The sequence below is a fragment of the Thamnophis elegans genome, chromosome 15 (assembly GCF_009769535.1).
Source record: "Thamnophis elegans isolate rThaEle1 chromosome 15, rThaEle1.pri, whole genome shotgun sequence".
NCBI lineage: Eukaryota > Metazoa > Chordata > Lepidosauria > Squamata > Colubridae > Thamnophis > Thamnophis elegans.
The window spans coordinates 8,956,200-8,968,329 of record NC_045555.1 but is presented as its reverse complement, the minus strand read 5'-3'; the positions used below and the strand labels follow the sequence as shown (position 1 = coordinate 8,968,329).

At 45.8% G+C, this 12,130-nt stretch overlaps 1 protein-coding gene across 2 annotated transcripts in view; it reads right to left on the bottom strand.

Moving 5' to 3' along the window:
- Window positions 1–10,792, bottom strand: part of ARHGEF10L (Rho guanine nucleotide exchange factor 10 like) — a 97,203-nt gene extending 86,411 nt beyond the window's left edge. The window contains exons 1-2 of one of the 2 annotated variants that reach the window (XM_032231606.1): window positions 10,286–10,792; window positions 1,232–1,327 (exon numbers count right to left, since the gene is read on the bottom strand). In XM_032231606.1, the coding sequence (XP_032087497.1) occupies window positions 1,232–1,268 (37 nt within the window). In that variant the 5' untranslated portion in view covers window positions 1,269–1,327; window positions 10,286–10,792. The remainder of the gene's footprint in view (window positions 1–1,231; window positions 1,328–10,285) is intronic. The other variant, XM_032231605.1, reaches the window with a different exon arrangement.
- Between the last annotated feature and the right edge of the window lie 1,338 nt (window positions 10,793–12,130).

Here is a 12,130-nt window from a genome sequence, read left to right as displayed (position 1 = left end):
CCAATGTGGGGAGCCATTCACTTAACAACCGTGGGACTCACTTAACAAATGTAACTGATTCGCTTAAACAACTGTAGCAAGAAAGGTTGTAAAATGGGACCAACTCACTTAAATGCTTCGCTTAGCAACATAAATGTTAGGTCCAATTGTGGTCGTAACTCGAGGACTACTGGTACAGGCAATCCTTGACTTACAACGGTCGCTGAGTGACGGTTCAAGTTACGACGGATCCGTTTATGGTCACGTGATGGTAATTTACGAGGGTCTTGCCAGAAACGGAGGTTTAATATTTTTTCCGCAAAAAAAAGTGAATAATGTGTTTGCTTAATGATACCCAGTTTCACTTAATGGCCACTCCCAAAAAACATCGTAAAAACAGGTCTGGCGCACTTTACGACTGGGCTCAGTTACAGTTGTAAATTGAAGACTACCTGTCAGAAGGAAAATGCACCCTTACATTCGTCTTTCCCTCCAGCGACAATGAGGTCTAGCCACTTGCTCTGCGCTTATATGCAAACTGAACTCCCTGCCACTGTGGATATAGGTCAGTGATGGCTAACTTTTTAATCCCCACTTGCTGAAATCACCTGTGTGCCCTCATCCGTAATGCAATGCGCCCCCTAGCGCATGCACGCAACCCCCCCCCCCAGTGTCCCCCGTTTTGGGCCTAGCAGGCCTCCCTGAAGCCTCCTGGGACCAAAAATGGGCCGCGCGGGGGAAGGGCACTGCAACCGCCGCACGCCCCGTTTTGGGCCTAGCAGGCCTCCCTGAAGTCTTCTGGGACCAAAAATGGGACCCACGAGGGAGGGCACTGCAACCGCCGCACGCCCCGTTTTGGGCCTAGCAGGCCTCCCTGAAGCCTCCTGAATTCAGAAACGGGGCGTGTGCTCAATGCACACACACCCCGCGCTGCCTCCCACCCTCTGCGCATGGGCGCATGATCCCCCCTGCTCTTTGTGCATGAGTCTCCCGCATGCGCGGCAGAGACTTGAAAATCAGCTGGCCGACAGGAGGCGTGCGCGCATGCATGTTGCAGTTGAGCTGGGTGACAGCTCACGTGCCCGCAGAGAGGGCTCTGCGTGCCAGCTGTGACACGCGGGCCACGGGTTTGCCATCACGGATACAGGTGGGAACAGATATTTTATATATAAACTCAGGTCTCCGGGCACGCTTGCACCAATCCCTGGGAGCCTCTTCGTGTCTGTTTTTCTTTTTCTGCAGGTGACGGTACCTAGTGAAGCTCTTTTGGGGGGCTGGGAAGAGGTCATCTCACTGTCTCCCACACTTTCCTGGGACTTCTGTCCTCGTTCCTTCCCCTGCCGCTTCCCTGGGGAGAAAAGGAAATTAAATCTGTTCAGCAGGGATTTTGCTCTCCTAAAAAAAAAAAAAACATGTTTTCCTTCTATCCTTGTCCTCATTTAAAGCTTCTTCTTTCTAGAAATGTGATGGCGAACCAATGGCACGCATGCCAGAGATGGCACACAGAGCCCTCTTCGTGGGTCTGCGTGCCATCACCAGCTGCTTTTCAGGTTTCCAACATTTGCTTGCATGCCAGCCACCTGGTCTCCCAGTTTCTGGCGCTTCGGGGCGCGCACAGGTTCCAATTGGGGCACTTGGTGCCGAAAAGGTTTGCCGTCACTGTTCTAGGAGATAATTCGCAGTGGGCATATCCACCCATGGGTCAGGAGCAACATGCATTCCGTGCAGGCATTAGCTAAAAAGCAGGGGCAGGCAGCCCATGGCATCCCACCCACCCCACCCCACGTGCTTGCAAAGGTACATTTTTACTTTTCAAATTTACTGCCTGGGGAAATTCACTTGGTCCTTTAACCTCCTTAGGTGTCCTTGTTAAGACGAGGGAAGGAGAAAAAAAAATGCAGTAATAGGGATTCCAGCTTAAACCAGTTTTGCTCATTTCATTTCATTTTCATTCATTTCATTTTATTTGTCTTGTATGCCGCCCACTCCCGGAGGATTCCGGGCGGCTCACAATAGACAAGGGAAGGGGGATAAATAGATAAAGACAACACTTTAAAAAAGACGCAACATATCACAATTTCCGTGGGGCTGGATGTTTCACAAGCCCCCCGGCCTGCTGGAGCAGCCAGGACTTGGTGGCTTTGCGGAAGGCCGGGAGGGTAGTAAGGGTCCGGATCTCCATGGGGAGGTCATTCCAGAGGGCTGGAGCTGCAACAGAGAAGGCCCTCCCCCGGGGAGTCGGATGGAATCCGGAGGAGACCTAACCTGTGAGATATAATCGGTCTATGGGAGATAATCGGCAGGAGGCGGTCTCTCAGGTACCCAGGTCAGTGATGGATAGCACAAAAGACAAGATAGAAGAATGAATAGAATAGAGCAACAGAGTTGGAAGGGACCTTGGAGGTCTTCTAGTCCAACCCCCCCTCCCTGCTTAGGCAGGAAACCCTACACCACTTCAAATGGTTATCCAACTACTTCTTAAAGACTTCCAGTGTTGGGGCATTCACAACTTCTGGAGGCAAGTTGTTCCACTGATCAATTGTTCTTACTGGCAGGAAATTTCTCCTTAGTTCTAAGTTGCTTCTCTCCTTGATTAGTTTCCACCCATTCAGATACTGCCTTCAGATACTTTGGAGAATAGCTTGACTCCCTCTTCTTTAGAGAAGCCCCTGAGATATTGGAAGACTGCTATCATGTCTCCCCTAGTCCTTCTTTTTATTAAACTAGACATACCCAGTTCCTGCAACCGCTCTTCATATGTTTTAGCCTCCAGTCCCCTAATCCTCTTTGTTGCTCTTCTCTGCACTCTTTCTAGAGTCTCCACATCTTTTCTACATCGTGGCGACCAAAACTGAATGCAGGATTCCAAGTTCTTTTAATTCATGTGGGGGAGGAGGACCTCTGAGCCAAATGCACCCATCCAATTGTTTCAGTTGTAGACAAAGCGAGTGACCATCCCTATAGTCCTCATTGAGGTTCCTCCAGAAACTGGTGAATGATATGATGATGGGAAGATGCCAACTCAGACATTTAACTGGGTGTTGAATCCTCTCAAGGGCGTTCAAGCAAAAGGCATGAAGAAAACCTTTGTTATACGGCAGGCATCGCCCTGCCCGGCCATCTACCTCTCCGTGCCAACGCTGGGCGTGGCAGAGGGAGACATGCCACCTCCAGGCAACTTGTGTTTGCAATCCAACAACCTGACAAAACGTGTTTGGCTTCTCTTATCTTTGCCAGGTTCGGCACGAAGTGACAAAACAACTACGAAACGTGGGTACGGAGGATTACCTAATTAGTTCTCCAACCGCAGGACGCTGGCAGAAAGTGGGTAAATCAGCCTGTTTCTCCCATCACAAACTGGCTCGCAGGAAGCAGATGGCTGCGGGGAAGATTGATCGGGTGGCATCCATATGGCACGTGTTAGATTAAAGAGGCTTTCAGATGTCTTCCCGCTGAGAAGACAGCTTTGGAAGTGCCCAACCTGGGTGGCACGAACAGCATTCACACAACATATCCCACCTGGTTAGTCGGAAACACAAGCAGCGCGTCTGCACTCACAAACCACGCTAGTTCTAGGTAACGGTAAATGTTTCCCTTGCACATGTTCTAGTTGTTCCCGACTCCAGGGGACGGTGCTCATTTCCGTTTCAAAGCCGAAGACCCAGCGCTGTCCGAAGACGTTCTCCGTGGTCATGTGGCTGGCATGACTTAATGCTGAAGGCGCACGGAACGCTGTTACCTTCCCACCAAAGGTGGTCCCTATTTTTCTACTTGCATTTTTTAAGGTGCTTTCGAACTGCTAGGTTGGCAGGAGCTGGGACAAGTCACGGGAGCTCACTCTATTACACGGCGCTAGGGATTCAAACCGCCAAACCGTTGACCTTTCTGATTGGGGATGAGGGAGGGTGTAGTCTGATCCGGATAGGAAAGTACTCAAAACACCTTTCGCCTCCATTTAATTGCTTGTGGTCAAAAGAAACCCTTTGATCACGCCAGAAGAGAATCAGGAAAAAAACAAAACATTTCGGCAGCCAAGAATGTCCGGGGTCAACCTTTGCTTGCAGCAATTTGTGTGAGTGTGTTTGTGTGTGTGTGTGTGCGCTTTAATGGAGAACAGAGTCCAAAATTTCACAATCGTCAATTTTGGCTCAGCATCTGCCAAACTGGGTGGGGAAAAAAAAAACACTAAACAGAGATAAAGGTAAAGTTTCCCCTTTGCACATATGTGCTAGTCATTCCCAACTCTTGGGGGCGGTGCTCATCTTTATTTCAAAGCCGAAGAGCCAGCGCTGTCCGAAGACATCTACGTGGTCATGTGGCCGGCATGACTCAACGCCAAAGGCGCACGGAACGCTGTGACCTTCCCACCAAAGGTGGTCCCTATTTTTCTACTGCATTTTTTAATGTGCTTTTCGAACTGCTAGATGCTGGACAAGTAACAGGAGCTCACTCCATTACGCGGCGCTAGGGATTCGAACCTCCCAAACTGCCGGCCTTTCTGATCGACAAGCTCAGCATCTTACAGAGACAGTAGGCCTGAAAGGTGTGTATTGTAACTACAAACTGCTTTTGCAGATCAGAGAAGTAAACCAACTTCTTCTTTTCTGGTGGGGTCCAATTATTCAGTTTCTGGAAAGCCCGCCAAAATTGTTCAACGCCCACTGAATTTGGGACTGGCCACATTTCGGGAAGGTCGGTATTATAAATCCCAGCGTCCTTCCAGATCCTCAAAAGCATGAAATTGCTTTTTATTCTTTTCCAGGGATACCTAAAGAAGAGTTTGACACTACAATTGAGCCCCAAATTGAAGTGAAAAATTTGTTAACTGAGCGTTGCCCTATTTTATCACTTGTTCTTGCCACGTTTCTTAAGTAAATCACCCCGCAGTTCTTAAATTAGTTCACACGGTCGTTAAGTGAATTTGGTTCCCTGTTGAGTTTGCTGGTCAGTTGGTCGCAGAACGGGATCCACGTGACTCTGGGACGCTGCAACCGTCATAAAGGCAAGTCCAGTCGTCAAAACGTCCAAATATAAACCCCCCGACCCTGGGGATGCTGCAATGGTCATCAGGGTGAAAAATGGTGATAAGTCATTTTTCCCAGGGCCGTTGTGACAGCAAGCCGTCACTAAATGAAATGTTGTAAGTCTATCTATACTTTGGAGCACCAGTTGCAATTTGAGTATTCAGATAAAAGGGCAATTAACCCAATCGAGGAAGACAGTGTGCTATCCTAAGACCAAGGAAAAAATACTTGGCTTTTTTCTGTAACCAGCCAAACTGGCTGCCGTTTTTATGCATTTTGAAGTTTCCTGGGTTTTTTCCCCCACCCTTTTTATTTTGTGCTATATCCCCTTAGGATACAAAGCCGAAAAGAACGGATTGCCTAGGAATAAATTTCAAAAACAGTCTGGAAATTTCTCTTTTTTTTCTCTCCATTTGTCCTACGACGCCAGCGAATTTAAATTGTATTTCCTGTTTCAGTCAATTCTATTTAGACTAAGGAATCTGTTTTGTCTTGTGGTTGTTGTTAGTTGTGAAGTCGTGTCCGACCCATCACGACCCCATGGACCACATTCCTCCAGGCCTTCCTGTCCTCTACCATCATCTGGAGTCCATTTAAGCTCCCACGTACTGCTTCGGTGACTCCATCCAGCCACCTCCTTCTCTTTCGTCCCCTTCTTCTCTTGCCCTCCATCTTTCCCAGCATGAGGCTCTTCTCCAGGGAGTCCTTCTTCCTTCTCATGAGGTGGCCAAAGCATTTGAGTTTCCTCTTCAGGATCTGGCCTTCTCAAGAGCAGTCAGGGTGGATCTCCTCTAGGACTGACCGGTTGGATGGCCTTGCAGTCCAAGGGACTCAATGCAGGAGTCTTCTTCTCCAGCACCAGAGTTCAAAGGCCTCCATTCTATGGTGCCCAGTCTTCCTTATGGTCCAACTTTCACAGTCGTCCATTGCAACTGGGAAAACCACAGCCTTGACTAGATGCACTTGTGTTGGCAGGGTGATGTCTCTGATTTTTAGTTTTGCCATAGCTTTCCTCCCCAGGAGCAAGCCTCTTTTAATTTCTTGGCTGCAGCCCCCATCTGCGGGGATCTTGGAGCCCAGGGAAATAAAATCGCTCACTCCCTCCATTTCTTCCCCATCTATTTGCCAGGGATTGAGAAGGCCGGATGCCATGATCTTAAGTTTTCTTAATGTTGAGTTTCAAGCCAACTTTCACACTCTCCTTCTTCACCTGCCTCAAGTGGCTATTTAGTTCCTCTTCATTTTCTGAAATTAGAGCGGTATCATACGCATATCTGATATCCTCAGGTTATAAAGCCGAAAAGAATGGGTTGCATAGGAATAAATTTCAAAAGCCGTCTGGAAATTTCTCTTTTTCTCTCTCTCCATTTGTCCTACGAAGCCAAGTGGAATTCAGAATCGTATTTCCTGTTAGACTAAGGAATCTGTTTTGTCTTGTGGGTAGGAGAGAATATTGTAGATGAAAGGCAATGGGTAAACCATCTGTAGTCCTCAACTTACAACATTCACTTAGTGATGGTTCGAAGTTACAAGGCCGCTAAAAAAAGTGACTTATGAACCATTTCCCCCCCCCCCACAGTGACGACCATTGCAACATCCCCATGATTGTGCGATCAAAATTCAGACGCCTGGCAACTGACTCATATTTATGACGGTTTGCAAAAGTTTCGCGTAAAATCCCCTTCTGACAAACATCAATCGGGAAGCCAGATTGACTTAACCACCGTGTGACTAGCTTAACAACGGCAAGGATTCACTTAACAACTGTGGCAAGGGAGGTCGTAAAATGGAGCAAAACACACTTAACTGTTTCACTTAGCAAGGGGAATCTGGGTGCTTCATTTGGGGTCATAAGTCGAGGACTATCAGGATTCATACTTAAATAAGCCTGCAACCTGGTTTCGGGAAAACAGGCTCGTTTAATGTTTTAAATGCGATTAGCTATTAACATTATTTGTTAATATTGTTAGTATTAACAGCCTCTCCTGAGCTGGACCCCATAGGATGCTCTTATTCAACAGCAGTGGAAATGTTCAAACTTGAGTTCATCCTGGATTGTACAATTATGTTTGTTCACACCATGCTAAACCATAGTTTTGAACCACTAGAATAGAATAGAATAGAATAGAATAGAATAGAATAGAATATGAATTAAGAATGGAATGGAATGGAATAGATTTTAAAAATGGAATGGAATGGAATAGAATAGAATATGAATTAGGAATAGAATAGAATATGATTAAGAATGGATGGAATAGAATAGAACAGAATAGAAATATGGAATGGAATTTGGAATGGAATAGAATATGAATTAGGAATAGACTAGAATATGAATTAAGAATGGAATGGAATAGAATAGAATAAAAATATAGAATGGAATTTGGAATGGATATGAATTAGGAATAGAACAGAATAGAAAATATGGAATGGAATTTGGAATGGAATGGAATAGAATAGAATATGAATTAGGAATAGAATAGAATATGAATTAAGAATGGAATAGAATAGAATAGAAAATATGGAATGGAATTTGGAATGGAATGGAATAGAATAGAATATGAATTAGGAATAGAATAGAATAAGCTGGAAGGGACCTAGGAGGTCTTCTAGTCCAGCCCCATGCTCAAGCAGGAAGCAACGACAGTTATTCATTATTTATGGAATTTATATCACTGACCAGCAAATGTGTTCTTACAGAAATAAACCTTTGCATTTAATACTCTAAGACACTTTACACAACAGAATATTTTAAAAAAATCTAAGCATGTTATATTAATATCATTGCATCAAAATCACATATTGCATACCAGAACTGAGAAGGCAGAGGAATATATGGTTTATATCGGTATATTTCCCAACCTCGGCTCAAAAAGGCCTTAAAGCAAAGTTTAATCTACTGATCCTATCTACTCTGTCTTGAAAACGTAAAACAATGGCTGCTAACTGGCTTTGCAGTGCCAGCCTGAGGTTATGATAACCCATCGCTGCTGTTCTGTTGATTTGGCACACTGGAACGTCCATTCATTACACAGGAAGTCCTCGACTTACAATGGCCCATTTAGTGACCATTCAAAGTTACGACGGCATTGAAAAAGGACCGTTTTTCACTCTGACGACAGTTTGCAGCATCCCCACGATCGTGTGATCTAAATTCAGATGCTTGGCAACTGACCCGCGTTTATGACGGTTGCAGAATCCCGTGGTCATGTAATCACCTTTTGCGACCTTCTGACAAAGCAAAGTCAATGAGGAAATCCGATTCACTTAACAACCAGGTGTCTAATTTATCCACCGCAGGGATCAACTTAACCCCTGTGGCAAGGAAGGTCGTAAAATCAGACAAAACAAATGTCTCACTTAACAACATAAATTGTTGGGGTCCATTGTGATCTGTAATCCTTGGTGAATTTAATTGCAGATGCTACCTTTATGTGTTTGGGGGCTCTAGAGACGAAGAGAAGAAAGAAGAGAATATTTGGTGGGTGCTAAAGAAGGTCATTTCATTGGGATCTCCCAACCTGGTAAAATAGAATAGAATAGAATAGAATAGAATAGAATAACAGAGTTGGAAGGGACCTTGGAGGTCTTCTAGTCCAACCCTCTGTAGGGAACCCTACACAACTCCAGACAAATGGTTATCCAACATCTTCTTCAAAACTTCCAGTGTTGGAGCATTCACAGCTTCTAGAGGCAAGTTGTTCCACTGGTTAATTCTTCTAACTGTCAGGAAGTTTCTCCTTAGTTCTAAGTTGCTTCTCTCCTTGATCAGTTTCCACCCATTGCTTCTTGTCCTGCCCTCAGGTGCTTTGGAGAATAGTTTGACTCCCTCTTCTTTGTGGCAAACCCTGAGATATTGGAAGACTGCTATCATGTCTCCTTCTTTTCATTAAACTAGACATACCCAGTTTCTGCAACCGTTCTTCATATGTTTTAGCCTCCAGTCCCCTCATCCTCTTTCTTGCCCTTCTCTGCACTCTTTCTAGAGTCTCCACATTTTTTCTACATCGTGGCAACCAAAACTGGATGCAGTATCCCAAGTGTGGCCTTATAAAGTGGTATCAACACTTCATGTGGTCTTGATTCTATCCCTCTGCCTAGAACCGGGTTGGCTTTTTTGGCAGCTGCTGTACATGGCTGGCTCCTATTTAAATGGTTGTCCACTAGGACTCCAAGATCCCTCTCACAATTACTGCTATTAAGCAAGGTACCACATATACTGTGCCTGTGCATTTCGGGTTTTTTCCCCCTAAATGATACATTTAGTTGGGTAAAGTTACGGTATAATGTATGGTATAATGTATAATGTATCGTATAGTATAGTGTATGGTATAACGTATAATGTATAGTATGGTGTAATGATAAATAGATGCAAACTTTAGACCTTTCGTTTGTTCCCATCCAAGAAAGAGTGCAGAGAAGAGCAACAAAGATGATTAGGGGGCTGGAGGCTAAAATGAAGAACGGTTGCAGGAACTGGGTATGTCTAGTTTAATGAAGAGAAGGACTAGGGGAGACATGATAACAGTCTTCCAATATCTCAGGGGCTTCCACAAAGAAGAGGGAGTCAAGCTATTCTCCAAAGCACCTGAGGGCAGGACAAGAAGCAATGGGTGGAAACTAATCCAGGAAAGAAGCAACTCAGAACTAAGGAGAAATTTCCTGACAGTTAGAATAATTAATCAGTGGAACAGAAGTTGCCTCCAGAAGTTGTGATTGCCCCAACACTGGGAGTCTTTAAGAAGATGTTGGATAGCCATTTGTCTGAAGTGGTGTAGGGTTTCCTGCCTAGGCAGGGGGTTGGACTAGAAGATCTCCAAGGTCCCTTCCAACTCTGTGGTTCTATTTTAAATCCCAAGAGGGAATTTACTTACACCCCCCCCCCCCAGTGTGGTTATATATAAACCGTCCCTTCTTCGAGCCCAGGCAGTTTATGCTGATCTTAGAAAGTTCTCTGGTGTCTTGCCTGGCATTTCGGACGCTTCATACGTGGTGCCCGTTGACCTTGCTCCCCTCTGCAAAACTTGGCGTCTAGAATTAGCTTTTGATTCTACAAAAAAACCACGGGGGACCCTGCACTAGCCTGGAAAGTTAGCTATTTCCCCCAGTTTAAAAGGGGGAGAGATTTAAGTAAAAGAAGAGAGACAAAAATAAAAGCAAATTTGTAGAAAAGAGAAGCGCCGAAACGGGGGCGCGAGGGGAAGAGCGGCCAACAGCTTGCCAGAAAGATGCCCTCTGCCCTGGCAGAGCTGAGTCAGTTCTAAGGCGGTTGCCCACTGACTTACCCCCACGGTGGTCTTGGTGGGTAGGCTAGTGTGAGCTGGCGAGAAAGAGCAGCATGATGTGGCTTGGAAATCCAGCCCCCTCCTTTGTCTCTTCTGGCCGGGTGGGGAAGGTTGAAGAAGGGCTGCCCGTTAAGTCTCCCCTCTCGTGCCGTTCGGCGGTGCCTCCATGGCTGGGACAGAGCAGGATCCAGGCCTCCTCGGCGGTGGAGCTGCACCAGCGGGTCCTCCTGGGCTGAGGAGGGGAGGGGAGCCAGCACGGAGCTCCCCTCCACTGCCCTCCCCTTGCGCTCTCCGTCAATCGCGGCCCGGCCATGGGTTGACAGAGCATCCAATGGTAGCCCGGCTTGCCTCTCCCTCTGGCCCCAGCAGCCCTCGGCCGGCTGGGAGAGGAGGAGGAGGAAGAGGAGGAGGAGGGCAGTTGCAGCAACCCAGACAATGTCAGTCACACGACACACAGAGGATGGGAGAAGTCCATGCAGCCGACTTTCCCTTCCCTTCCCTCTTTTCCTTCCCTTCTTTCTTTCTCCCTCATCCCTGCTTCATTTCCTTCTTCTCTCTCCCTTTCTTCCTCTTTCCTTTCTTTCCCTTCATCCTTCCTTACTCTCTCCTTTCTTTTGTTGTCTTCCTTCCTTCCCTTTACTTCCCTTCATCCTTCCTTCCACTTTCTCCCTTACGTTCTTTCTCCATCTTCCTTCTTTCTCTCACTTCTGTTCCTTTCCCCTCTTTTCCTTCCATCATTCCTCTCTCCTTTCTCCCCGATCCTCGCTTTATCCTTCCTTCCTTTTCTCTCTCTCCCTTTCTTCCTCTTACTTTCTTTTCTTTCCCTTCATCCTTCCTTACTCTCTTTTGTCTTCCTTCCTTCCCTTTTCTTCCCTTCATCCTTCCTTCCTCTTTCTCCCTTACTTTCTTTCTCCATCTTCCTTCTTTCTCTCATCCTTCCACTTCTGTTCTGTTCCCTCTTTTCCTTCCATCATTCCTCTCTCCTTTCTCCCCGATCCTCGCTTTATCCTTCCTTCCTTTTCTCTCTCCATTTCTTCCTCTTACTTTCCTTTCTTTCCCTTCATCCTTCCTTACTCTCTTTTCTTTTTTGTCTTTCTTCATTTGTTCCCTTCCCCTTCCTTCCCTTCATTCTTCCTTCCTTTCTTTCCCACTTTCTTTCCTTTCCCTCTTTATCCTTCCTTCTCTCTCTCCCTTTCTTCCTCTTATTTTCCTTTTCCCTTTATCCTTCCTTACTCTTTTTTCTTTTATTCTCTTCCTTCATTCCTTTTCTCTTCCTTCATTCCTTTTCCCTTCCTTCCCTTCATCCTTCCTTTCTCTTTTCACTTTTCTTATTTCCCTCATCCTTCCACTTTCTCTTTTCTTTCCCTCTTTTCCTTCCACCCTTCCTCTCTTTCTTCTTCATCCTCCATCCTTCTTTCTCTCCCCGTTTCTTCCTCTAACTTTCTTTCTCTTCAATCTTCCTTACTTTCTCCTTTTTTCTATTCTATTCCCTTCCCGTCTTTTCCTTTCCCTTCCTTCTGTTCATCCTTCTTTCCTTTCTCTCTCCCTTCCTCTTTCACTTACTTTTTCTTTCTTTCTCCATCTTCTTTCCTGCACCCTTCCTTCCTCTTTCTCTCTTCTTTACTTTTCTTTCTTTCCCTTCACGCTTCCTTCCTCTCTCCCTTCTGTCTCTTTCCTTTCTTTTCCTGCCTTCCCCATAACTTCCTTTCCTTCCTTCTTCTGTCTCCTTTCTCATTCTTCCTTTCCTTCCTCTCTCTTCCTGTCTCTTCCTTCCAGCTTCAATCTCCAGAACTGGTGAGAACCATGGAATAACTCTTACAGCTGCTCTTATTAATAACCTGAAGT